The sequence below is a fragment of the Elephas maximus genome, chromosome 17, assembly GCF_024166365.1.
Source record: "Elephas maximus indicus isolate mEleMax1 chromosome 17, mEleMax1 primary haplotype, whole genome shotgun sequence".
NCBI lineage: Eukaryota > Metazoa > Chordata > Mammalia > Proboscidea > Elephantidae > Elephas > Elephas maximus.
The window spans coordinates 24,007,143-24,031,172 of NC_064835.1; the positions used below are offsets into that span (position 1 = coordinate 24,007,143).

Genomic DNA, 24,030 nt, shown 5'->3' on the forward strand with positions numbered 1-24,030 from the left:
AGATTTTAGAGATCAGGCGCTGGTCTGAGATGTCATAGCTGAAAATTTTTTCCCAGTCTGTAGGTGGTCTTTTTACTCTTTTGGTGAAGTCTTTAGATGAGCATAGGTGTTTGATTTTTAGGAGCTCCCAGTTATCGGGTTTCTCTCCGTCATTTTTGGTAATGTTTTGTATTATGTTTATGCCTTGTATTAGGGCTCCTAGGGTTGTCTCTATTTTTTCTTCCATGATCTTTATCATTTTAGTCTTTATGTTTAGGTCTTTGATCCACTTGGAGTTAGTTTTTGTGCATGGTGTGAGGTATGGGTCCTGTTTCATTTTTTGCAAATGGATATCCAGTTATGCCAGCACCATTTATTAAAAAGACTATCTTTTCCCCAATTAACTGACACTGGGCCTTTGTCAAATATCAGCTGCTCATACGTGGATGGATTTATGTCTGGGTTCTCAATTCTGTTCCATTGGTCTATGTGCCTGTTGTTGTACCAGTACCAGGCTGTTTTGACTACTGTGGCTGTATAATAGCTTCTGAAATCAGGTAGAGTGAGGCCTCCCACTTTCTTCTTCTTTTTCAGTAATGCTTTGCTTATCCGAGGCTTCTTTCCCTTCCATATGAAATTGGTGATTTGTTTCTCTGTCACCTTAAAAAATGACATTGGAATTTGGATCGGAAGTGCATTGTATGTATAGATGGCTTTTGGTAGAATAGACATTTTTACTATGTTAAGTCTTCCTATCCATAAGCAAGGTATTTTTTTCCACTTAAGTATGTCCTTTTGAATTTCTTGTAGTAGAGCTTTGTAGTTTTCTTTGTATAGGTCTTTTACATCCTTGGTAAGATTTATTCCTAAGTATTTTATCTTCTTGGGGGCTACTGTGAATGGTATTGATTTGGTTATTTCCTCTTCGATGTTCTTTTTGTTGATGTAGAGGAATCCAAGTGATTTTTGTATGTTTATTTTGTAACCTGAGACTCTGCCAAACTCTTCTATTAGTTTCAGTAGTTTTCTGGAGGATTCCTTAGGGTTTTCTGTGTATAAGATCATGTCATCTGCAAATAGAGATAATTTTACTTCCTCCCTGCCAATCCAGATGCCTTTGATTTCTTTGTCTAGCCTAATTGCCCTGGCTAGGACTTCTAGCACGATGTTGAATAAGAACGGTGATAAAGGGCATCCTTCTCTGGTTCCCGTTCTCAAGGGAAATGCTTTCAGGCTCTCTCCATTTAGAGTGATGTTGGCTGTTGGCTTTGCATAAAAACCCTATATTATGTTGAGGAATTTTCCTTCAATTCCTGTTTTGGTGAGAGTTTTTATCATAAATGGGTGTTGGACTTTCTCAAATGCCTTTTCTGCATCAATTGATAAGATCATGTGGTTTTTGTCTTTTGTTTTATTTATGTGATTTATTACATTAATGGTTTTTCTGATATTAAACCAGCCTTGCATACCTGGTATAAATCCCACTTGATCGTGGTGAATTATTTTTTTGATATGTTGTTGAATTCTATTGGCTAGAATTTTGTTGAGGATTTTTGCATCTATGTTCATGAGGGATATAGGTCTGTAATTTTCTTTTTTTTTTGTGATGTCTTTACCTGGTTTTGGTATCAGGGAGATGGTGGCTTCATAGAATGAGTTGGGTAGTATTCCGTCATTTTCTATGCTTTGAAATACCTTTAGTAGTAGTGGTGTTAACTCTTCTCTGAAAATTTGGTAGAACTCTGCAGTGAAGCCGTCCGGGCCAGGGCTTTTTTTTGTTGGGAGTTTTTTGGTTGCCGTTTCAATCTCTTTTTTTTGTTATGGGTCTATTTAGTTGTTCTACTTCTGAATGTGTTAGTTTAGGTAGGTAGTGTTTTTCCAGGAATTCATCCATTTTTTCTAGGTTTGCAAATTTCTTAGAGTACAATTTTTCATAATAATCTGATATGATTCTTTTAATTTCATTTGGTTCTGTTGTGATGTGGTCCTTCTCGTTTCTTATTCGGCTTATTTGTTTCCTTTCCTGTATTTCTTCAGTCAGTCTAGCCAATGGTTTATCAATTTTGTTAATTTTTTCAAAGAACCAGCTTTTGGCTTTGTTAATTCTTTCAATTGTTTTTCTGTTCTCTAATTGATTTAGTTCAGCTCTAATTGTTATTATTCGTTTTCTTCTGATACCTGATGGATTCTTTTGTTGCTCACTTTCTATTTGTTCAAGTTGTAGGGACAGTTCTCTGATTTTGGCTCTTTCTTCTTTTTGTATGTGTGCATTTATCGATATAAATTGGCCTCTGAGCACTGCTTTTGCTGTGTCCCAGAGGTTTTGATAGGAAGTATTTTCATTCTCGTTGCATTCTATGAATTTCCTTATTCCCTCCTTGATGTCTTCTATAACGCAGTCTTTTTTCAGGAGGGTATTGTTCAGTTTCCAAGTATTTGATTTCTTTTCCCTAATTTTTCTGTTATTGATTTCTAGTTTTATTGCCTTGTGGCCTGAGAAGATGCTTTGTAATATTTCGATGTTTTGGATTCTGCAAAGGTTTGTCTTATGACCTAATATGTGGTCTATTCTAGAGAATGTTCCATGTGCGCTAGAAAAAAAAGTATACATTGCAGCAGTTGGGTGGACAGTTCTGTATAAGTCACTGAGGTCAAGTTGGTTGATTGTTGTAATTAGGTCTTCCGTGTCTCTATTGAGCTTCTTACTGGATGTCCTGTCCTTCTCCGAAAGTAGTGTGTTGAAGTCTCCTACTATAATTGTGGAGATGTCTATCTCACTTTTCAGTTCTGTTCAAATTTGATTTATGTATCTTGCAGCCCTGTCATTGGGTGCATAAATATTTAATATGGTTATGTCTTCCTGATCAATTGTCCCTTTTATCATTACGTAGTGTCCTTCTTTATCCTTTGTGGTGGATTTAAGTGTAAAGTCTATTTTGTCAGAAATTAATGTTGCTACTTCTCTTCTTTTTTGCTTATTGTTTGCTTGATATATTTTTTTCCATCCTTTGAGTTTTAGTTTGTTTGTGTCTCTAAGTCTAAGGTGTGTCTCTTGTAGGCAGCATATAGACGGATCGTGTTTCTTTATCCAGTCCGAGACTCTCTGTCTCTTTATTGGTGCATTTAGTCCATTTACATTCAGCATAATTATAGATAAATAAGTGTTTAGGGTTGTCATTTTGATGCCTTTTTATGTGTGTTGTTGACAATTTCATTTTTCCACTTATTTTTTTGTGCTGAGACGTTTTTCTTAGTAAATTGTGAGATCCTCCTTTTCGTAGTGTTTGACTTTATGTTTGTTGAGTCGTTACGGTTTTCTTGGCTTTTGTCTTGAGTTATGGAGTTGTTATACCTCTTTGTGGTTACCTTATTATTTACCCCTATTTTTCTAAGTAAATACCTAACTTGTATTGTTCTATATCGCCTTGTATCACTCTCCATAGGGCAGTTCTATGCCTCCTGTATTTAGTCCCTCTTTTTGATTATTGTGATCTTTTACATATTGACTTCAGTGATTCCCTGTTATGACCTTTGTTTTTTAATTAATCTTAATTTGTTTTTGTGATTTCCCTATTTGAGTTGATATCAGGATGTTCTGTTTTGTGACCTTGTGTTGTGCTGGTATCTGATATTATTGGTTTTCTGACCAAACAATGTCCTTTAGTATTTCTTGTAGCTTTGGTTTGGTTTTTGCAAATTCTCTAAACTTGTGTTTATCTGTAAATATCTTAATTTTGCCTTCATATTTCAGAGAGAGTTTTGCTGGATATATGATCCTTGGTTGGCAGTTTTTCTCCTTCAGTGCTCTGTATATGTCATCCCATTCCCTTCTTGCCTTCATGGTTTCTGCTGAGTAGTCTGAACTTATTCTTATTGATTGTCCCTTGAAGGAAACCTTTCTTTTCTCCCTAGCTGCTTTTAAAATTTTCTCTTTTTCTTTGGTTTTGTCGAGTTTGATGATAATATGTCTTGGTGTTTTTCTTTTTGGATCAGTCTTAAATGGGGTTCGATGAGCATCTTGGATAGATATCCTTTCATCTTTCATGATGTCAGGGAAGTTTTCTGTCAGGAGATCTTCAACTATTTTCTCTGTGTTTTCTGTCCTCCCTCCTTGTTCTGGGCCTCCAATCACATGCAAGTTATCCTTCTTGATAGAGTCCCACATGATTCTTAGGGTTTCTTCATTTTTTTTAATTCTTTTATCTGATTTTTTTTCAGCTATGTTAGTGTTAATTCCCTGGTCCTCCAGATGTCCCAGTCTGCATTCTAATTGCTCGAATCTGCTCCTCTGACTTCCTATTGCGTTGTCTAATTGTGTAATTTTATTGTTAATCTTTGGATTTCTACATGCTGTCTCTCTATGGATTCTTGAAACTTATTAATTTTTCCAGTATGTTCTTGAATAATCTTTTTGAGTTCTTCAACTGTTTTATCAGTGTGTTGCTTGGCTTTTTCTGCAGTTTGCCTTATTTCGCTTCTGATGTCTTGAAGCATTCTGTAAATTAGTTTTTTATATTCTGTATCTGATAATTCCAGGATTGTATCTTCATTTGGGAAAGATTTTGATTTTTTTGTTTGGGGGGTTGTAGAAGCTGTCTTGGTCTGCTTCTTTATGTGGTTTGATATGGACTGCTGTCTCCGAGCCATCACTTGGAAACTAGTTTTTCCAGAAAATCTGCTGACTGGGATGTTGGCTCCAGGCTTCGAAAACAATTGCTGCTTCCCTGTATTTGTTCGTTTTCCGTCTCTAAATCTGTGTTTGTTGTTCAGGGTTCGTAGATTGTTATGTATGTGATCGATTCACTTGTTTTTCCAAGTCTTTGTTGCAAGAGGGATCCGAGGTAGCATCTACCTAGTCCACCATCTTGGCCCCACCTCCGCTTATTCATTGTTAAGAATTGAAATTGTCATAATATTTTCCTTATATTGATTATAAGGTATATCCTCAAATCTTTCAAACACCATACATAAAGTGTATCTCTTCCCTTGAAATTCTCATCTGATGTATAAAGATGACAGCCAAAAGAATGAACTAATCCATCTTGGAAGAAGTACAACCAGAATGCTCCTTAGAAGCAAGGATGGTGAGACTATGCCTTACATACTTTGGACATGTTGTCAGGAGGGATCAGTCCCTGGAGAAGAACATCTTGCTTGGTGAAGTATAGGGTCAGCGGAAAAGAGGAAGACCCTCAATGAAGGGGACTGATACAGTGGCTGCAACAATGGCCTGAAGCATAACAAGGAGTGTTAACAGGACTGGGCAGTGTTTAGTTCTGTTGTTCATAGGGTAGCTATGAGTCAGAACAGACTCGACAGCACCTAACAACAATAACATACCAGAGAATAAAAGAGAAGGAACCTTTAAACCTTTTATGAAGGCAGCAGATTTGATTCTAACTCCTGACAAAAGCATTGCAAGAAATGAAAATTTAAGATTGATCTTTCTTGTGAATATACATTCAGGTATTTTAACTATTAACCATTTTTTTCCAGGAATGCACAGAGAGAGAGAGAGTGAATTTATTTTAGATATCAGCTAATGTTTTAACATTATAAAGTCAAACATAATTTTGTACAATTGTTTTTTAAAAAACACTCACTTTGCATCTAGAAATCTCATAGAAATAATTTATTAAAGTCGAAGACCTTTGTTCTATATTATTTTGATTTTTCTACCTACTTGATCAAGTCACCTGCAAATAATGTTATTTCTTTCTTTCTGAGCCTTATAATTTTATTTAGTTTCCTTGCCTTACTGAACTTGCTAGTACCTTATGAATAAGAGTAATGATAGCGAGCATCTTTGGCTCATTCACATTATTAGAGGAAAGTTTTTCAAATTGCAACGTGAAGTTTTATGTTTGCCATACATGTTTTTTAAATCAACTTAAAGAAATTTCCATCTATTTTTAGTTTTAGTTCTTTGTTTTAAATTACTAATGGTTGATGCCATCTTTTTTGTATTTCAGAAGATACCTTATAAGATTGATGCTATATCTTCCTTAAATGTAAAGACCAGTTACAATATCTGAAAAAATATTGTAACTTGGTTTATAACCAAGCATATATATTAATAATTTTGTAAATGTTTCATGTGTGCTTGAAAAGACTGTGTGTTGGATGCTGTCATATGTCAGTTGATAGATAATTTGTAATCTTGATTTCAGATTTTCTTTATTTTTATAATTCTTTGAATTATTTTGATGAAAATGAATGCACTCATTTTACATAGAAAAAAAATTGTCATAGAGTCAATTCAGACTTATAGTGGCTCTATAGGACAGAGTAGATCTGCCCTACAGTGTTTCCAAAGAGCAGCCAGTGGATTTGAACTGCCGATCTTTTGGTTAGCAGTCGAGCTCTTAACCACTGTGTTACCATGGCTCCATTTTATATATATATATATATAAAAAATAGTTTACTTAAATAAATTTTGACAAGTATACACATCTGTGTAACCACCACCTCAATAAATATATTAAACAGTTTTATCTTTCCAGAATATTATCTTATACCTTTTCCTAGTCAATTCCACACATTTCACTGTAGTCAACCCCTGAATGTGTACTGTTTTTATCTGACTACTTTTGCTTAACATAATGTTTTTGAGGTTTGTGTTGTTGTATATATTTGTGATTTATTCTTTTTTTATTGCTGAGTAGTATCCTATTGTATGAATATATTACAATTCATTTTTCTGTTCATCTCTTGAAAAACATTTGGGTTGTTCCTATTCTGGGGCTGTTATGAATAAAGCAGTTATGCACATTTTTGTGCAAGTCTTCACAGATGGCGTTTACATTTCTTGTCGGTGAAGAACGAAGAGCACAATTGTTGGTTTATATTGTAAGTGTACATTTCAATTCGTAAGAAGTTGCTAAACTATTTTTCAAAGCAGTTTAAACATTACACCAATGAACAGCCATGTATGACAAGAACATTTGCTCCATATCCTTGTCAACACTTTTCATTGTCAGTTATTTTTTACCCATTCAAATGCGGTTGTGTAGTAGTGTCTCATTATGCTTTTAATATTAATTGATGAGTAATGACGTTGAACTTATTTTTATACACTTATTGATTATTCGTTTATCTTCTTTGTGAGGAATGTGTTCAAATCATTTATATTACTTCACTTTGGTTGTCTTTATGTTCTTAATTGTAAATACTTATATCTTTGGGATTAAAAATGGACAGATATATGTGTTCTCTTTGGCTTACCTATTTGTTTTCTTGATGGTATCTTTTTTTATATATAATTTTTGTTGTGCTTTAAGTGAAAGTTTACAAATCAAGTCAGTCCCTCACACCAAAACCCATATACACCTTGCTACACACTCTCAATTACTCTCGCCCTAATGAGACAGCCTATTCTCTCCCTCCACTCTCTCTTTTTGTGTCCATTTCACCAGCTTCTAACCCCCTTCATCCTCTCATCTCCCCTCCAGGCAGGAGATGCCAACATAGACTCAAGTATCCACCTGATCCAAGAAGTTCACTCCTCACCAGCATCCCTCTCCAACCCATTGTCCAGTCCAATCCTTGTCTGAAGAGATGCCTTCGGAAATGGTTCCTGTCCTAGGCCAACAGAGGCCTGGGGGCCATGACACCGGGGTCCTTCCAGCCTCAGTCAGACCATTAAGTCTGGTCTTATGAGAATTTGGGGTCTGCATCCCACTGCTCTCCTTCTCCCTCAGGGGTTCTCTGTTGTGTTCCCTGTCATCGGTTGTAGCCGAGCACCATCTAGTTCTTCTGGTCTCAGGGTGATGAAGTCTCTGGTTCATGTGGCCCTTTCTCTCTCTTGGGCTTGTAATCGCCTTGTGTCCTTGGTGTTCTTCATTCTCCTTTGATCTAGGTGAGTTGAGACCAATTGGTGCATCTTAGATGGCTGCTTGCTAGTGTTTAAGACTCTGGATGCCACTCTTCAAAGTGGGAAGCGGAATGTTTTCTTGATAGATTTTATTATGCCAATTGACTTAGTTGTCCCCTGAAACCATGGTCCCCAGACCCCTGCCCCTGCTATGCTGGCCTTTGAAGCATTCAGTTTATTCAGGAAACTTCTTTACTTTTGGTTTAGTCCAATTGTGCTGACCTCCCCTGTATCGTGTGCTGTCTTTCCCTTCACCTAAAGTAGTTCTTATCTACTATCTAATTAGTGAATGTCCCTCTCCCACCCTCCCTCCCTCTGCCCTCTCTTAACCACAAAAGAATGTTTTCTTCTTAGTTTAAACTATTTCTCCAGTTCTTATAATAGTGGTCTTATACAATATTTGTCCTTTTGCAACTGACTAATTTAGAATAATGTCTTCCAGGTTCCTTCATGTTGTGAAATGTTTCACAGATTCCTCACTGTTCTTTATCAATGCGTAGTATTCCATTATGTGAATATACCATAATTTATTTATTCACTCATCCGTTGATGGGCACCTTGGTTGCTTCCATCTTTTTGCTATTGTAAACAGTGCTGCAATAAACATGGGTGTGTATATATCTGTTCGTGTAAAGGCTCTTATTTGTCTAGGATATATTCCAAGGAGTGGGATTGCTGGATTGTATGGTAGTTCTATTTCTAGCTTTTTAAGGAAGTGCCAAATCGATTTTGGATGGTGTCTTGTGAGAAGCGGTTTTTAACTTTGATGAAGTATGATTTAACTCTTTTAATGGTTAGGTTTTTCTTTTGTTCCAGGTCTAACTGTATTGTTTTTTATGCGTGTGTGTATTCTTTCAAAGAAATATTAGAGTACTACAAGATCTTAATTTTTTAAATTATATTCTTTTAAAAGTTTTATAGTTTAGCTTTTAAGCTCAGATCTATGATTCATTTCAAGTTTATTTTGTTATAGAAGTGAGATAGTAATCTACAGATTTTCTATATTTTATTATTTTTTTAGGATTCACTTTTAATGCATTTGGAATTTTACATTGTTGTATATAATATTAAATCAGTTGTTTACTGCTTAAAGAGTAGACCAAATTTATAATTGTATGTCCCTTAATTCTATGTCTTTGCTTTCTCCACATAACCGGCCTTCTAATTGGTTCATTCCAGTTTAACCCCCTGCTGAGAATTTGGATTTCTGCACCAGATATACTGAATCAAAATTCACATTTAATAAGATCTCTGGGTGATTTTTATGTGTGAATCGCCTTAGGATCTTGTTAAAGTATAGATTCTGATTCAGTGTATCTGGGGCGAAAATTCAAATTCTTAGCAGGAGGTTGAACTTGAATGAGCTGTTTGGAAGCCGTGACCTCAAATGAGAAAAAATGAAAGGAGAAAAAGGAAATGAGGTAGTATGATTCGTATTTCTGTATTTGAAGTGAATCACTATCCCATATTTTCCAAACAATAGTGTAATCACCACCCTAACAAAACACAGTAATGGTAATGCTCACTTTCTGCGTGATAAGCCTGTCAATTTTACTATGATGTAGGTAACATTATTATACATCTTTTACAGGTATGGAAGTCAAGACAAAAAGAGGTTATTTACTTGCCCAAGGTCATCAGGTACAAAATGGTTGAGCCAGATTTTGGATATGGGCACCAGAACTTTAAAGCCTGTCTGCTTAACCACTACTTATATCTCCCTCCTTGCGTGAAGGCAGAGTATTTTGTCCAGGGGCCACAAATCAGCCAGCTGTGGGTCAATCCAGCTGGTAGATCTGCACAATGAATTTGTCAGTGGTCTTTTCATAATAATAGCTTAACAATCTGAATAGTCTATGTAGAAATACAGATTCCCTAATTATAAAAAAAAAAAAATCCTAATGCATGTCAATAGAGACCAGCTCTATTGTTGTTAGGAGTCATTGAGTTGGTTCTGACTCATAGTGACCTTATGTACAACAGAATGAAACACAGCACCTTCCTCACAATCATTGTTATGCTTGAGCCCATAGTTGCAGCCGCAGTGTTAATCCATCTCCTTGAGGGTCTTCCTCTTTATCACTGATCCCTCTACTTTACGAAGCATGATGTCCTTCTTTGGGGACTGATCCCTCCTGATAACATGCCCAAAGTATGTGAGACATAGTCTTGCCATCCTTGCTTTCAAGGAGCATTCTGGTTGTACTTCCTCCAAGACAGATTTGTTCCTTCTTTTGTCAGTCCATGGTATTCAATATTCTTCGTTAACACCATAATTCAAAGGCATCAATTTTTCTTTGGTCTGCCTTATTCATTGTCCAGGTTTCTCATGCAGATGAGACAATTTAAAATGCCATGTCCTGGGTAAGGTGCACCTTAGTCTTCAAGGTGCTATCTTTGCTTTTTAACACTTTAAAGAGGTTTTTTAAAGCAAATTTCCCCAATGTGACATGTTGTTTGATTTCTTGACTGCTGCTTCCATGGGTGTTGCTTGTGGATCCAAGTAAAGTGAAGTCCTTGACAACTTCAGTATTTTCTCTGTTTATCATGAAGTTGCTCATTGGTCCAGTTGTGAGGATTTTTGTTTTCTTTATGTTGAGGTGTAATCCATACTAAAGGCTGTTGTCTTTGATCTTCATCAGTAAGTGCTTCAAGTCTTCTCCAATTCTTAGTCCATTTACTTATGTGAAATTTACCTTAATTTTATATCTACTAAGCCTTTTTTTTTTAAGCCTTATTTTCAAAAATAATAAATGTGTTTCTCCAAGGCCCACAACAACAACAATAGAGACAAAGAAGCCCTGGTGGTATTATGGTTAAGTGCTTGGCTGCTAACCTAAAGATTGGCAGTTCAAACCCACCCAAGCATTTCACAAGAAAAAAGACTTGGTGATTTCCCCCTATAAAGACTACAGCCTATATAACCCTGTGGGGCAGTTCTACTTGGTTACATGGAGTCTTTCTGAGTTGAAAATAATCTCCAAGGGACCTAATCACAACAACAAGAGGTAAAGGGTAACCAAAACCATGAATCATCTATATGGAGCACCTTAAATGGGGTCTAACAATGAACTCTTTCTAACAACTGTGCTTTTCTCTCTAGAAACTGCCCAGAGGAAAATGGCAGCGGGAAATCACTCCACAGTGACTGAGTTCATCCCCGCTGGGCTGCGAGAAAAGCCTGAACTTCATCTGCCTCTCTTTCTTCTTTTCTTCCTGGGAATCTGTGTGATCACGGTGATGGGGAACATGGGCATGACCACACTCATTGGGTTTACTTCTCGCCTGCACACTCCCATGTACTATTTCCTCAGCAGTTTGTCCTTCATTAATCTCTGCCATTCCAGTGTCATTATTCCCAAAATGCTGGTAAGCTTTGAGACAGAGAAGAATACCATCTCCTACCCTGAATACATAACTCAGCTCTATTTCTTCCTCATTTTTGCTATTGCAGAGGGTCATATGCTGGCTGCAAAGGCGTATGAGCACTATGTTGCTATCTATAGTCCCTTTCTTTATAATGTCATTATGTCCCCCCAAGGCCTGTTTTTATTTGATTTTTGGGGTGTATATTATAGGCCTGGTTTGTGCATCAGTTCATACAGGCTGCATATTTAGGTTTCATTTCTGTAAGTTTGATGTGATCAACCATTACTTTTGCTATCTTCTTTTTCTCTTAAACCTCTCCTGCTCTGGTACCTATGTTAATGAATTACTGCTTCTAATCCTTAGTACATGTAATATTCTTGCCCCTAGACTGACCATCCTTGGCTGTTACATCATCATCATTGCCAGCATCCTCTGCTTTTGCTCCACTGAGGGCAGGCCCAAAGTATTCAGCACATGCATCTCCCACATTTTGACTGCTTCAATCTTCTATGGTTCTGCAGCATTCATGAACCTGCAGCCATCAAGTGTCATCTCCATGGACCAAGGGCAAGTGTTCTCCTTGTTTTACACCATGGCTATGCCTATGCTGAACCTCGCTGATCTATATAAAAAAAAAAAAAAGCCTGAGGAATAAGAATGTCAATGTTGTCCGAAGAAAATGCTAGTGAAAATAACATTGTTGTGACAGAAATGGTGTGAAGATTGTTTTGTTAGATCTAAGTCTTTAGCTATTACCTTGCATGAATTGATGTTTCATAGTTGTTCGTGTGTCAATGTTTTTCCTCATTCGATAGTATTTACTGACAACATCTCTTTCGTGGTTTCAAATGCCTTTTTGATGCCACTTTTCCCTCTGAGATTTTCTCTCATTTAGATAATTGAGACAATCATTATGAAAAAAAAAATTTTTTTTTTTTTTTTTAGAAGATGACACGGATGCAGTGACTGATCTGTGGCATGCAGCATGCCAATAGGAATTAGAGATATAATTTAATGTGGGCACCTTTCCAAAATAAACCTATCAGGGCTCTCTAACGATCATACAGGAAAGTTACAATTGTGCTTACAAGTCTTATAAAACAGAAATAAAGGGACAAAATGGCAAAAGGTTACAAAACTAATACATCTAGGATTCATGACCGAATAGAATGCTCAACCTACACAATGAGGCCGCAACTAAGGTCCACCGAGCTTCACACATTTCAAAAGGGACCTACATTGACACTAAATTCATTAGAACAAGAGTAACACCTTGCAAATCAGGTCCAGGGGCATAAAAAGTGGCTGGTAAACCATGTATGCCAATGGTAATGAAATTAATCTGTCCTCTGTGGTAGTTATAGGCCTATCATCGTCTCACCCTGGGGATTATTTTCAATAGGTCTGTTTTTCCTTTTCCCTCTGTCACTTTCCACTTTCTATGTACATTATCATGCATAAGGACTTGCACATGAACAGTTTAATCTTAGAAAATTAAAGAATTCCAGAAATATATAGGTCAATATATTAATATATAAGACAATTGAGCATATTTCTGACTGAGCAAAAACAGTGATATAGTGGAAAGAGAGAGAACAGGAAAACAAGAAATCTATAGTCTTGCCCCAGCTCCACCACATGTTTACTGTATGAACTCAGAAAATGGAGGAGGGCAATCCTAGGAGGTAAGTTGCTGGGCAGGGTAGGCTTATGAGAATGACCTGGGCTCATACGCAAAATCCACTAGATATGGAATGTGAGGTACATTTACAAGGGGTGCACAAGAGCAGAGATGTCCTTATTTTGCTAATAAAATACAAATGTAAGCCTCACTTGCCTAGGGATTCTCAGTGTAGACTAATCACATGTGACATTCACTTCTTTAACACCTTGAATGGATCCCTGTTGTCCACAGCTTATATTATGGTTAAACCTTTTCATTTTTACTTAGTTTTTAATTTACATTATGAAATTCATCCCAACTGTCTAGTTTTCCACCAACTCCTCTTCTCTTCCTCTTACTCATGATGGTTTTAAGTTGTTCACTTCTGCTGATGAATAAGAACTTCCTCTCACCTCTTTAGCATTCATTCATCCTTTTATTTCTTCTGTTCCATGATGGATTTTGTTTATTTTTAAAGGCTTGGCTCTCATGTACCCTTTTCTGCAAAACTTTCCTAGAGTCTCCTAAGCAGAATTCATAGCTCACGACCTTTTGTGGTTCTTGCATCTGAGTTAATGTCATGGTGGAAAGGTTAAGAGTCGGTACATTGAAGTCGACTGCCTGGACTCTAATCATGTCTCTGCCTTTCCCTAACTGTATAACATTCAAGAAGTTATTTAACCTTTCCATGCCTCAGTTTCCTTATATGTTAAATGAAAATGATATTAATATCTACCAGCTAGTACAGTTGCAAGAATCAAATGAGTTAATAAATGTATGTACTTCAGTCAGTGCCTGGCACAGAGTGTTTGCAATTGCCATCACTACCTTTTATTATGAATGATTCTATATTTATCTGGTTCCATCACTTTTTGTAAAACTTCTACAGATCAATGACCATGGTTAAGTGATCATTATAGACCTAACATTGAGAGTTATGCCTGAAAAAAAGTAGACAACCAATAAACTCTGATTTCATCAGGATGGGTTGTTTCTAGATTTGATTTGGGTACATTAGATTGACCTTTGACCAAACTGAAATCTAGTCTTTGATGTCTTCTCCTCCATATAATATGAACAGAGACCTGTATTTCTTTGGCAATGGTCTCGTTTATTTTATTTCTAGGATAATTTACATATTTTAAAAGAACTTTTAGAAGCTATGAATTAATTATAGTGGCAGAATTCAGACATGCATCTGTAAGGAGGGCTCTGAAGTACTGTATTTTTATGCAAATACTGCTCATGTTCTATGTTTTTTTGCCAATAGTGCCATCCCCCCACCCAGGTATTTTCAAAAGCACACTATGCCATTTTGTTTTTATATGTTGCTGCAAAAAATAGCATAATGTGCCTATGAAAACATGGGGCACGGCTGGCAAACAAACTTAGAACATTTGTATTATTTGAATAAAAATATGGTAGTCATTTTCTGTTTTCTCATGCTCCATTATAATGGGAAGAACCAAGATAAGCACCAATGAGTTCGTCACCATAACTGTAAGTTTCTAGACCATTATTGTGTTTTCCCTTGTCTTCACTTTCAGCCAGCAAGTTTGTGTCATCTGCAGGACCCGTAAAACCCATTGTCATCTAGTTGATTCCAACTCATAGTGACCCTATCACTGAGGTCATTCAACCACCACCTTATTCTAGCCAGCAGTTTGCCATCTGTGCAGTCACTCATGCTGTGTTCCAAAGATCTCTCCAGTGACCTCCAAACAATGAATTAGATAACCTCACATAGGGTCTGTTTTCCTGCCTAGACTCCATGACACTACCTAATCAAGTGGTCCTTTACTTCTCTGCTCAAACTTTCCCCATCTCCTTGGCTCCTCCTCCAAACCACCTCTCAGTTGCGTCTTTCATCATTCTTTCAATGATATCATCTGCTGTGGACTCTTTAAAAAGGGTTATAGAAAAGCAATTGGGATGAGATATGTACAGTGCCAACTTAAGGGACAAAAGCATATAGTTACATTACAAACCTTGCTTTGTTTTCATCTCTTCTTTTGTTTCCCAAAACAGAACTTTTTATAATGAATAAAAATTCTCCGACCTAAAATTCTTTATCCAGGTCTACTGACATCCTGTATTTTCTTCAGTTTTAGGACTCCATGCAGATCCTTCTGCTTAGTGAGATAGGTAAATCTTAGGTAATCCTGGTGCTTGTCTTAATGTTTTTTTTTTTTTTTTTTATTGTGTTTTGAGTGAAAGTTTATAGTGCACATTAGTTTCTCACTCAAAAATTTATACACATTGTTTTGTGACACTGATTGCAATCCCTGCAATGTGTCAGCACTCTCCCCCTTCCCCTTTCCACCCTGAGTTCTCTGTGCCCGTTTGTCCAATTTTCCTGCCTATTCATCATGCTTTTGGGCTGTTGTTGCCCATTTGATCTCCTATACTTGATTGAACTAAGAAGCACATTTCTCACATGTGTTACTGTTTGTTTTATAGGCCTGTCTAATCTTTAGCTGAAAGATGGGCTTCAGGAGTGGTTTCAGTTCTGAGTTAGTAGGGTGTCTGGGGGCCATAATCTTGGGGGTTCCTCCAGTCTCTGTCAGGCCAGTAAATCTGGTCTTAATTTTGTGAATTTGAATTTTGTTTTACGTTTTTCTCCCCCTCTGCCTGGAACACTGTATTGTGATCCTGGTCAGAGCAGTATGTGGTGGTAGCCATGCACCATCTAGTTTTCCTGGGGTCAGGCTGGTGGAGGGTATGGTTTAAATGGTCTGCTAGTCCTTTGGACTAATATTTTCCTGTGTCTTTTTTTTTTTTTCATTCTCCTTTGCTCCAAATGTGATGGTACCAATAGATGTATTTTAGATGGCTGCTCACAAGCTTTTAAGACCCCAGATGCCACTCACCAATGTAGGATGTAGAACATTTTCTTTAAGAACTATGTTATGCTAATTGACCTAGCTGTCTCCTGAGGCTGTGGTCCCCAACCCTCAGCCCCAGTAACTGGGCCACTCTAGGTATTTGGATGTGTCTAGGAAACTTCTATGGCTTTGCCTTGGTCAAGTTGTTCTAACTTATGCTATATTATATGTTTTCTTTCCCTTCACCAAGTAAAGGTTGTGTATTATCTAGTTAGTGATCTCACCTCACAACCCCTTGCCTTCCTTGTAACTAACATTGTTTTCTTTCCTGTGTTTAAACATTTTCTTGGATTTTTATAATAGTGGTCTCGCAATATTTGCCCTTTTGTGATTGACTTATATCACTCAACATAATGCCCCCCAGATTCATCCATGTTGTGAGATATTTCAGGGATTCTTCATAGTTTCTTATTGTTGGGTAATATTCCTTTGTGGTATATACCATAATTATTTTATCCATTCATCTGTTAAAGGGCAATTAGTTTTTTTCCATCTTTTTGCTATTATGAATAATGCTGCAACAAACACGGGTGTACATATGGCTATTGTGTAATGGCTCTTATTTCTGTAGTATATATTCCCAGGAGTGGAAATGCTGGATCCTATGGTATTTCTATTTCTAGCTTTTTAAGGAGGTGCCATATTGTTTTCCACAGTTGTACCATTTCATATGCCCATCAACAGTTCATAAGACTTTCAATCTCCCTGCAATTTCTCCAACATTTGGTATTTTCTGTTTTTTTTTTTTTTTTTTTTCCTGATTAGTGCCTATAAGATCAGGGTGAGATGGTGTCTTATTGTTGTTTCAATTTACATTTTTTTAATGGCTAATGATCTTGCGCATTTCCTCCTGTGTCTTTTTGCTACCTGAATGTCTGCTTTGGTGAAGTGTCTGTTCATATCCTTTGCCCATTTTTTAATTAGATTATTTGTCTTTTTGTTATTGAGTTATTGAAGTATTCTAAAGTTTTAGAGATTATACCCTTGTCAAATATGTCATAGCCAAATTTTTTTTTCCCAGTCTGTAGGTTCCCCTTTTATTCTTTTGATGAAGTCTTTTGATGAGTATAAGTATTTAATTTGCTTTCTTTATTTTTAATGTGTGGCCACAGTATAATCTAAAATGTAAATATTAATTTATTCAGTATTCTTGGCACCAAGATGCTTTGAGCACCAGAGTTTAAATGGAAAGCAAGTTCATGGGTGTGCTAAGCCATACATGCTCCGAGTCCACAAGATAAAGATGATGATATCACTATGTGAGACCTCTAGCAAGGAACATCAAAGCTTCACATTCAATAGCCCATATGCTTTTTTAGGGTCAGTTATTTATGTGATAAGAGAGAACTAAAGTAAAAGTGGCTTTTTGAAGATTGCTTCTATGTATGAAGGGGGTTAACTAATATAAGTTATTTGTGAAAATTTATTCCTTGAACCTGGGATCAAAGTGTTTGATTGTCTTTCGCATGATATGAAATCATCCTGGGTTCAGTCAAGTCTTCTATGAATCTGAAAACCAGACAGATAACAGCTTCTGCCAGGGCGCCAGAGATTTCAAATGAACCAGATGGAGACCTAATGTTCTGACAAAATAAAACTGAAATGATTTGGTAAACAAAAGGTTTTGAACATCTTCCTTCTGCTTTCTCATATTCTAAGAAGGGGTTCGTATTGGGTCTGTCACAGTCATCCTCAAGTGTCTTGTTTACATAATGAAACCTCCGTGATCTTTGTTTCTCTCTCAAACTTCTTTGACAAATAACTTAATTTGTACATAATCGATATATGAGAAATGCATAACTTATAAGATTTATTACACAGATGCTGCACTATTAGATCAAAACCCTCAGACTTAAATTATCACAGAATCCTGGTATGTCTGGAATTGTTGGAAATCTTAGTATATTTGATAAATGCTGGTTATAGATCATGAAATGTGAAAAGAAGGTGGTCTTCAAAGGGCAAACACCAGTGGTTGCTCCTGTACCTCCTTTTGTTAATGAAGTTAGATGGCAATACATTTCAGTTGTATGATGACAAAATGGGAAGGATTTGAGGAAGATGTCATTGTGTGCTGTCTAGTGGATTATAGGACAGAGTAGAACTGCCTCATAGGGTTTCCTAGGCTGTAATCTTTATGGGACCAGATTGCCAGGTCTTTTCTCCTATGAAGCCACTGATGGTTTTGAACCACCAATCTTCTGGTGTCTATTAGCTAAGCATCTAACCATTATGTGAAAGACACCATATTAACTGTTCTCATGATGCTAACTGGAATAATAATGAAATAACATCTCTTAAGGTGATTAAAGGAGCCCTGGTGGAGCAAATGCTTAAGCACTCAGCTGCTAACTAAAAGGTTGGAGGTTTGAACCTCCCCGGAATTCTGTGGGAGAAAGACCTGGCAATCTGTCTCCATTAAGATTACTACAGTCAAAAAAACCTTATGGGGGAAATTCTACTCTGTCACATGGGGCCATTATGAATGGAAATTGACTCAATGGCACCTAACAACAAGGTGATTCAACCAGATCACTCTCTGTTATCCAGGAATCCTTTACATCCATAAACTCAAGTGGATGAAAACTCTGATAGAATACATCATGCCCTTTCACAGCTTCAGCTCTCACCTTTAGGAGGGTCATTTACAAATCTGTACCTCTAACTACATGTCTGGAGTGAGCCATAGATCTGTCTTTCTGAGAACTTGTTGGACTTTTCCCCATACATACATCCTGAATCACATGAGAAATCTTTCTTTCCTTCTGGTTTGAATTCAGAGCATCAAAACTTGAGGGGTCAAGGCTTAAGAATCCATGCTGAACTATTTCCTTTTCAGCTTGTTTGAGAGTTGATCATCTTCTACCAACTCCTCTTCCCACACATGCATATAGTATGTGCATAGTTATTTTTTTATATGAATGCTATTGTGGTTCTTGCATTGTTTAATACAAATACATGGAATTGCAAAAGTAGAACTTCACCTGCCATTCAAAAAAGGTGGAATCTACTAGAGGGTCAGGCTATTTTAGGCAGTTGGGTGGAAAAAAAAAATCTGCATGCTTACTGATTATCAACACTCAGAAGCAGGACTTAAAAACAAGAAATGAATGAAGAAACTGTGATACAAATTTCCTTTATGTTCCACCATAATCTGAAGTGTGCTCTTGGGAATAACCTTCAGAAAGAGAAATTTCTCTGTAGCTCCGGGACCTACTGATGCAAATATAATATGATCTTTGGAGACTTGTCTACCTCTCCTGAGCTTTAGTCTCATGCCATTAACTATTCAGAAAATAATAGATAAAGATGGTAAAGGTTGTGGGGTTTCAACAACACTTCTCCAAATCTGCAGAATGAATCTGTGAGTGATTTTTCCACTGCAAAGGGACAATTTTTCTCTGTTTCAAATCTTTTTGGAGGTGGTGAAGGTATAGTGGAAAGAAAACTGAACTTGGAGTCTGAAGATTTGGGTATGACTTGCTCTTCAGTTTTTAGTTTTAGAAAAGCTATAAACTCTCTGACTTTCAGTGTCCTTACTTGGAAATCGAGATTAATTACCACTACCTCATAGGGATCTTGTTAGAATCAATTGGGGAAGCATAAAATCACATTTTAAAAATAAAGCAATATAAAAATAACATTAAAGTTATCATTAGGAAGTCAGAATTAGTAAGAACTTAGAAAAAGATTCCTAACGTTCTAGATGTGGGATTCAACTTTACATTTTAACAGATGTGTATTGGTTAAGTTGCTTAAACAATTTGTGCTTCACTTTCCTAATGTAAAAGGAGAATTGACACTACCTTTCTCATAGACATGTGGCAAGGACTGAGGATTTAATGTACCTAAAATAGAATGCCTAGAATATTTATATTCAACATTTAAATCAAGTGTTTTTCTTTTTTTGAAATTAAAGATCATACACAAAAGCATCTCAGTAGGCTTCTATCACCCTAAGGGACTCTTGGCCTTCCTCATGGCATTTGCATCTTGTTTTAAAATGCCTAAGGAATGGTATTAAGTTGTTATTATGTAGCCACTGTAGTGATATTCATAAGTGCTATTACAGATGTAGATAGATCTACTGTGTTTAAATTAAAGCCACCGATTCACCAGGGGAAATGTTTGTTAATCTTTATTTTGCCTACATTTTTTAATATATTTGAAAATATGGGCAAAATAAATATGAAATATCTAACAAAATTTAAAAAATCTTAAAGTTATACAGAACATTAAGGGTGCATACAGGATAATCTTGCATTGTAATTAGGAATCTCCCTCATGGCATCCTGAGGGAAAGTCATCTACTCATATTTAAATCCTTAGAGTGACAGGAAATCATTCCTTCATAAGGAAACTTAACCTCATTTTTTTTTCTTTCTATACTGAAATAAAATCTTTTTGTTAGTTTCATTGCTTTCTACTAGTTATTCACCATGGAAAAACACACAACAATTCTACATAGCAGCTCTTCAGGCATTTGAAGATAAGTGACAGTATCTCAGCTTCTTTAGGCAAAATATTCCTGGGAGCAATCACACTAGAGGATTTGGCTCTGCAATCAGAAGACTTGCGTCTAAATGTCAGCTTGGTCACTTTCTAGTAGTGTGGTGGAGTTACTAAACCTCTCTATGCTTTTATTTTCTCTCCTGTTTAATCAAATTGTTTTGAGACTTAAAACAAAAAACTGCTGAATTAAAAAAAGAAATTAGCACAGAACCTAGCAAATGATCAGCTCTTTTTATGGCTGAATAATACTTCATTGTGTACCACATTTTATTTATTCATTCATCTGTTGGTGGGCACTTGGGTTGTTTTCCCCATTTGGCTATTTCAGGAAGCCCCATTGACTTCTCAGCTGCATTCCACTTTGCTTCCTAGCATGCTACTCATCCTAGCTATATCAGAAACTGCCTGGAGGGAGAAATTAGTGCAAATATTAGGCTCATTTTTTGTGCACCTCTTTTCCCCAACATCTTGGCCCATCAATCCTGGTTGCCACAACAGTTTTTTGATACCTTCAAATTGTTGTCCCTCGTATAGGATTTGTAATTGTTTTCAACTGTAAGTAATGGTCTTTTACATGTTTCTCTACAAGAGCTGGAAAACAAAACTCACTTGTGCTGTTTTCTTTTGAGATATTTACATGTTATATTAATAGCCACAGATGTTGGCTTCCTGTCCACAATTGTCTTCTTGTCTATACTTTACCTGATGAACGTGGTTCTGCATACTGAAGTTGCTATTTGCAGCTGAATTATTGGAAATAGCTCGAATGGCCTTGAAACTTGGGGCTGGGTTTTTTTGTGTGGATCATTTTTTGATTACTAATTCAATCTCTTAACTTGTTCTCGGTATATTCAGATCATCTATTTTTTCTTGTGTCAGTTTTGGTCGTTTGTATCCTTTGACTAATATACCCATTTATCCAAATTATCTCATTTGTTGGAATATAATTATTCATAGTATTATAATCCCTTTAATTTCTGTAAAGTCAGTAGTAATGTCCATTCTCTCATTTATAGTTCTAATAATTTGAATCTTCTCTCTTTTTCTCTTGGTCAACTTAGCTAATGGTTTGTCTATTTTGTTGATCCTATCAAAGAGCCAGTTTTTGCATCTTTGATTTTCTCTATTAATTTCTGACTTAATTTTTTTCCTTTTAAATGGACAAAGCAAAAAGACAAAAGGTTAATAAAGAAATAGAAGACTTGACCAATACTATAAACCAACTAGACCTAACAGACCTCTATAGAACACTCCACAAAACAACAGCAAAATACATATTCTTCTCAAGTGGACATAAAACATTATCCAGAATATACTATATAATAGGTCATAAAACAAACTTCAGTACATTTAAAATGATAGAAATAATACAGAGTATGTTGCCTGTCCTCAATGAAATAAACTTAAAAATTAATAGCAGAAAAAACAAAGGAAACTCACAAGTGTGTGCACATTAAGCAACACACTCCTAAGTAACCAATAAATAAAAAGAGAAATAAGAAATACCTTATGATGAATAAAAATGAAGACACAGACATATCGAAACGTGAAATGAAGCTAAAGCAGTGCCTCAAGGGAAATTTATAACTAGAAATATTAGGACAGAGTAAAGACCTCAAATCAATAACTTAAACTTCCAAATTAACCAAACCAAAACCAAACCCAATGCCATCGAGTCGATTCCAACTTATAGCGACCCTATAGGACAGAGTAAAGGTGCCCCATAGAGTTTCCCAGGAGCACCTGGCAGATTCGAACTGCTAACCCTTTGGTTAGCAACTGTAGCACTTAACCACTACGCCACCAGGGTTTCCTTCCAAATTAAAACACTGGAAAAAAAGAATCTAAATTTAAAACAAAAAGAAGGGAAAATAATACCCAAATAATACCCAAAAAATGGAAAAGGAAACAGAGCTTTATAAGAATAACATTTCTGTATATCATTGGAATTAAAATAACATTTCAATAAATCACTGGGGTCTAACTAATGGCAACACCATGTTTCCATGTCAAAGAGATGATACACCTATTGGAGTTTAGCCTACTGAAAAGCCACCACACAATTCTGTAATTGGGATCTGCCTTCAGACAAAAAAACAGGAGAAAATTGGGGGAGAAAAAAAAAAAAAAAGGAAACTCACATCACACCCGCATGGATTTCTTCAAATTTTGACTCCTCTTTTTGGTTTTAGTGGGTTTCCAATGTGCCTCCTTTTGTATACTTTTCATATTTCTTAGGCAATTCCTTTTTATATTTTATCTAGAGTTTTAAATTGCAATCTCTGGGAAAGATATGCTATAGTGAGTTTAGTCCATTTAGTCAAAACCAACAGTTTAAGAATAGAGTCAAGAATTTTTGTTGTCCTTGTACTTTTCTGTAGATCTGCCCCTACATAAGAAGGTTGATTGTTAAAACGTGAAGCTAACACATCCATCAGAGAAATTCTTGGTTTGACATCGGTGTTCACACTCTGGCATCCTGTGTTCTTCTTTGACGTTTATCATTCTGACAAAGATGAGGAATGTCTCAATGGTGACTGAGTTTATTCTGCTGGGCATCCCACACACAGAGGGTCTGGAGACCATCCTCTTTATCCTGTTTTTGTTCTTTTACCTCTTCACCCTGATGGGGAACCTGCTCATCCTACTTGCAATTGTCTCCTCCACTCGGCTTCACACTCCCATGTACTTCTTTCTGTGCAAGCTGTCTGTGTGTGACATATTTTTCCCTTCAGTGAGCTCCCCCAAGATGCTGTTCTACCTCTCAGGGAACAGCCAAGCTATCTCCTGTGCAGGCTGTGTGTCCCAGCTCTTTTTTTATCACTTCCTGGGCTGCACTGAGGGCTTCCTGTACACTGTGATGGCCTATGACCGTTTTATGGCCATATGTTACCCTCTGCGCTACACAGTCTTCGTGAGTCACAGAGTGTGTGCCATCCTGGCCATGGGGACTTCATTTTTTGGCTGTATTCAGGGCACCTTTCTAACCACTCTCACCTTCCAGTTGCCCTACTGTGGGCCCAATGAGGTGGACTATTACTTTTGTGATATCCCAGTGATGCTGAAGCTGGCCTGTGCAGATACCTCAACACTGGAGATAGTGGGGCTCATCAGTGTGGGCCTTATGCCCCTCGGCTGCTTCCTTCTCATCCTCACCTCCTATAGCTGCATTGTCTTCTCTATTCTTCAAATCCGCTCTGCAGAGGGCCGACGCCGTGCCTTCTCCACTTGCAGTGCCCATCTCACTGCCATCCTCCTTGCCTTTATGCCAGTGGTTCTCATCTACCTGCAGCCCACTCCTAACCCCTCTCTTAACGCAGCTGTTCAAATTCTGAATAACCTGGTTACTCCCATGCTGAACCCTTTGATCTACAGCCTAAGAAATAAGGAAGTGAAATATTCTCTGAGGAAAGTGCTACAGCATCTGGACTTACTTTCTGAGAAGTGATACAGAGGAATCAGTAGCTAACAATTCAGTAGAACTATACTGCTTGCAAAAGATATGCTCTAGGGAACAAGATACTATTACTGCCCCCCTTTTTGATGGAGAAGCAAGGACTTGAAGAATAAAGTGACTTGCACCAGGCCACATAACTTATAAGCTGTCCTGCCCAGAAAGGATTGTCTTTTTCCGGTTGGCAAAATACTCGGACCTTCTTTCACTCATTCTTTATTCCCTCTCCATTTTTTCTGTCCCACATCTTTTCCTCCTCTTCTCTTCCCCTTCATGATTGCTTCTTCATCTTGGC

At 36.9% G+C, this 24,030-nt stretch overlaps 1 protein-coding gene across 1 annotated transcript; it reads left to right on the plus strand.

Moving 5' to 3' along the window:
• Nucleotides 1-22,796: 22,796 nt before the first annotated feature.
• Nucleotides 22,797-23,729, plus strand: LOC126060658 (olfactory receptor 149-like). The gene has a single exon (XM_049856894.1). It carries the CDS (start codon nucleotides 22,797-22,799, stop codon nucleotides 23,727-23,729), a length of 933 nt encoding a protein of 310 aa, XP_049712851.1.
• The last annotated feature ends 301 nt before the right edge of the window (nucleotides 23,730-24,030 follow it).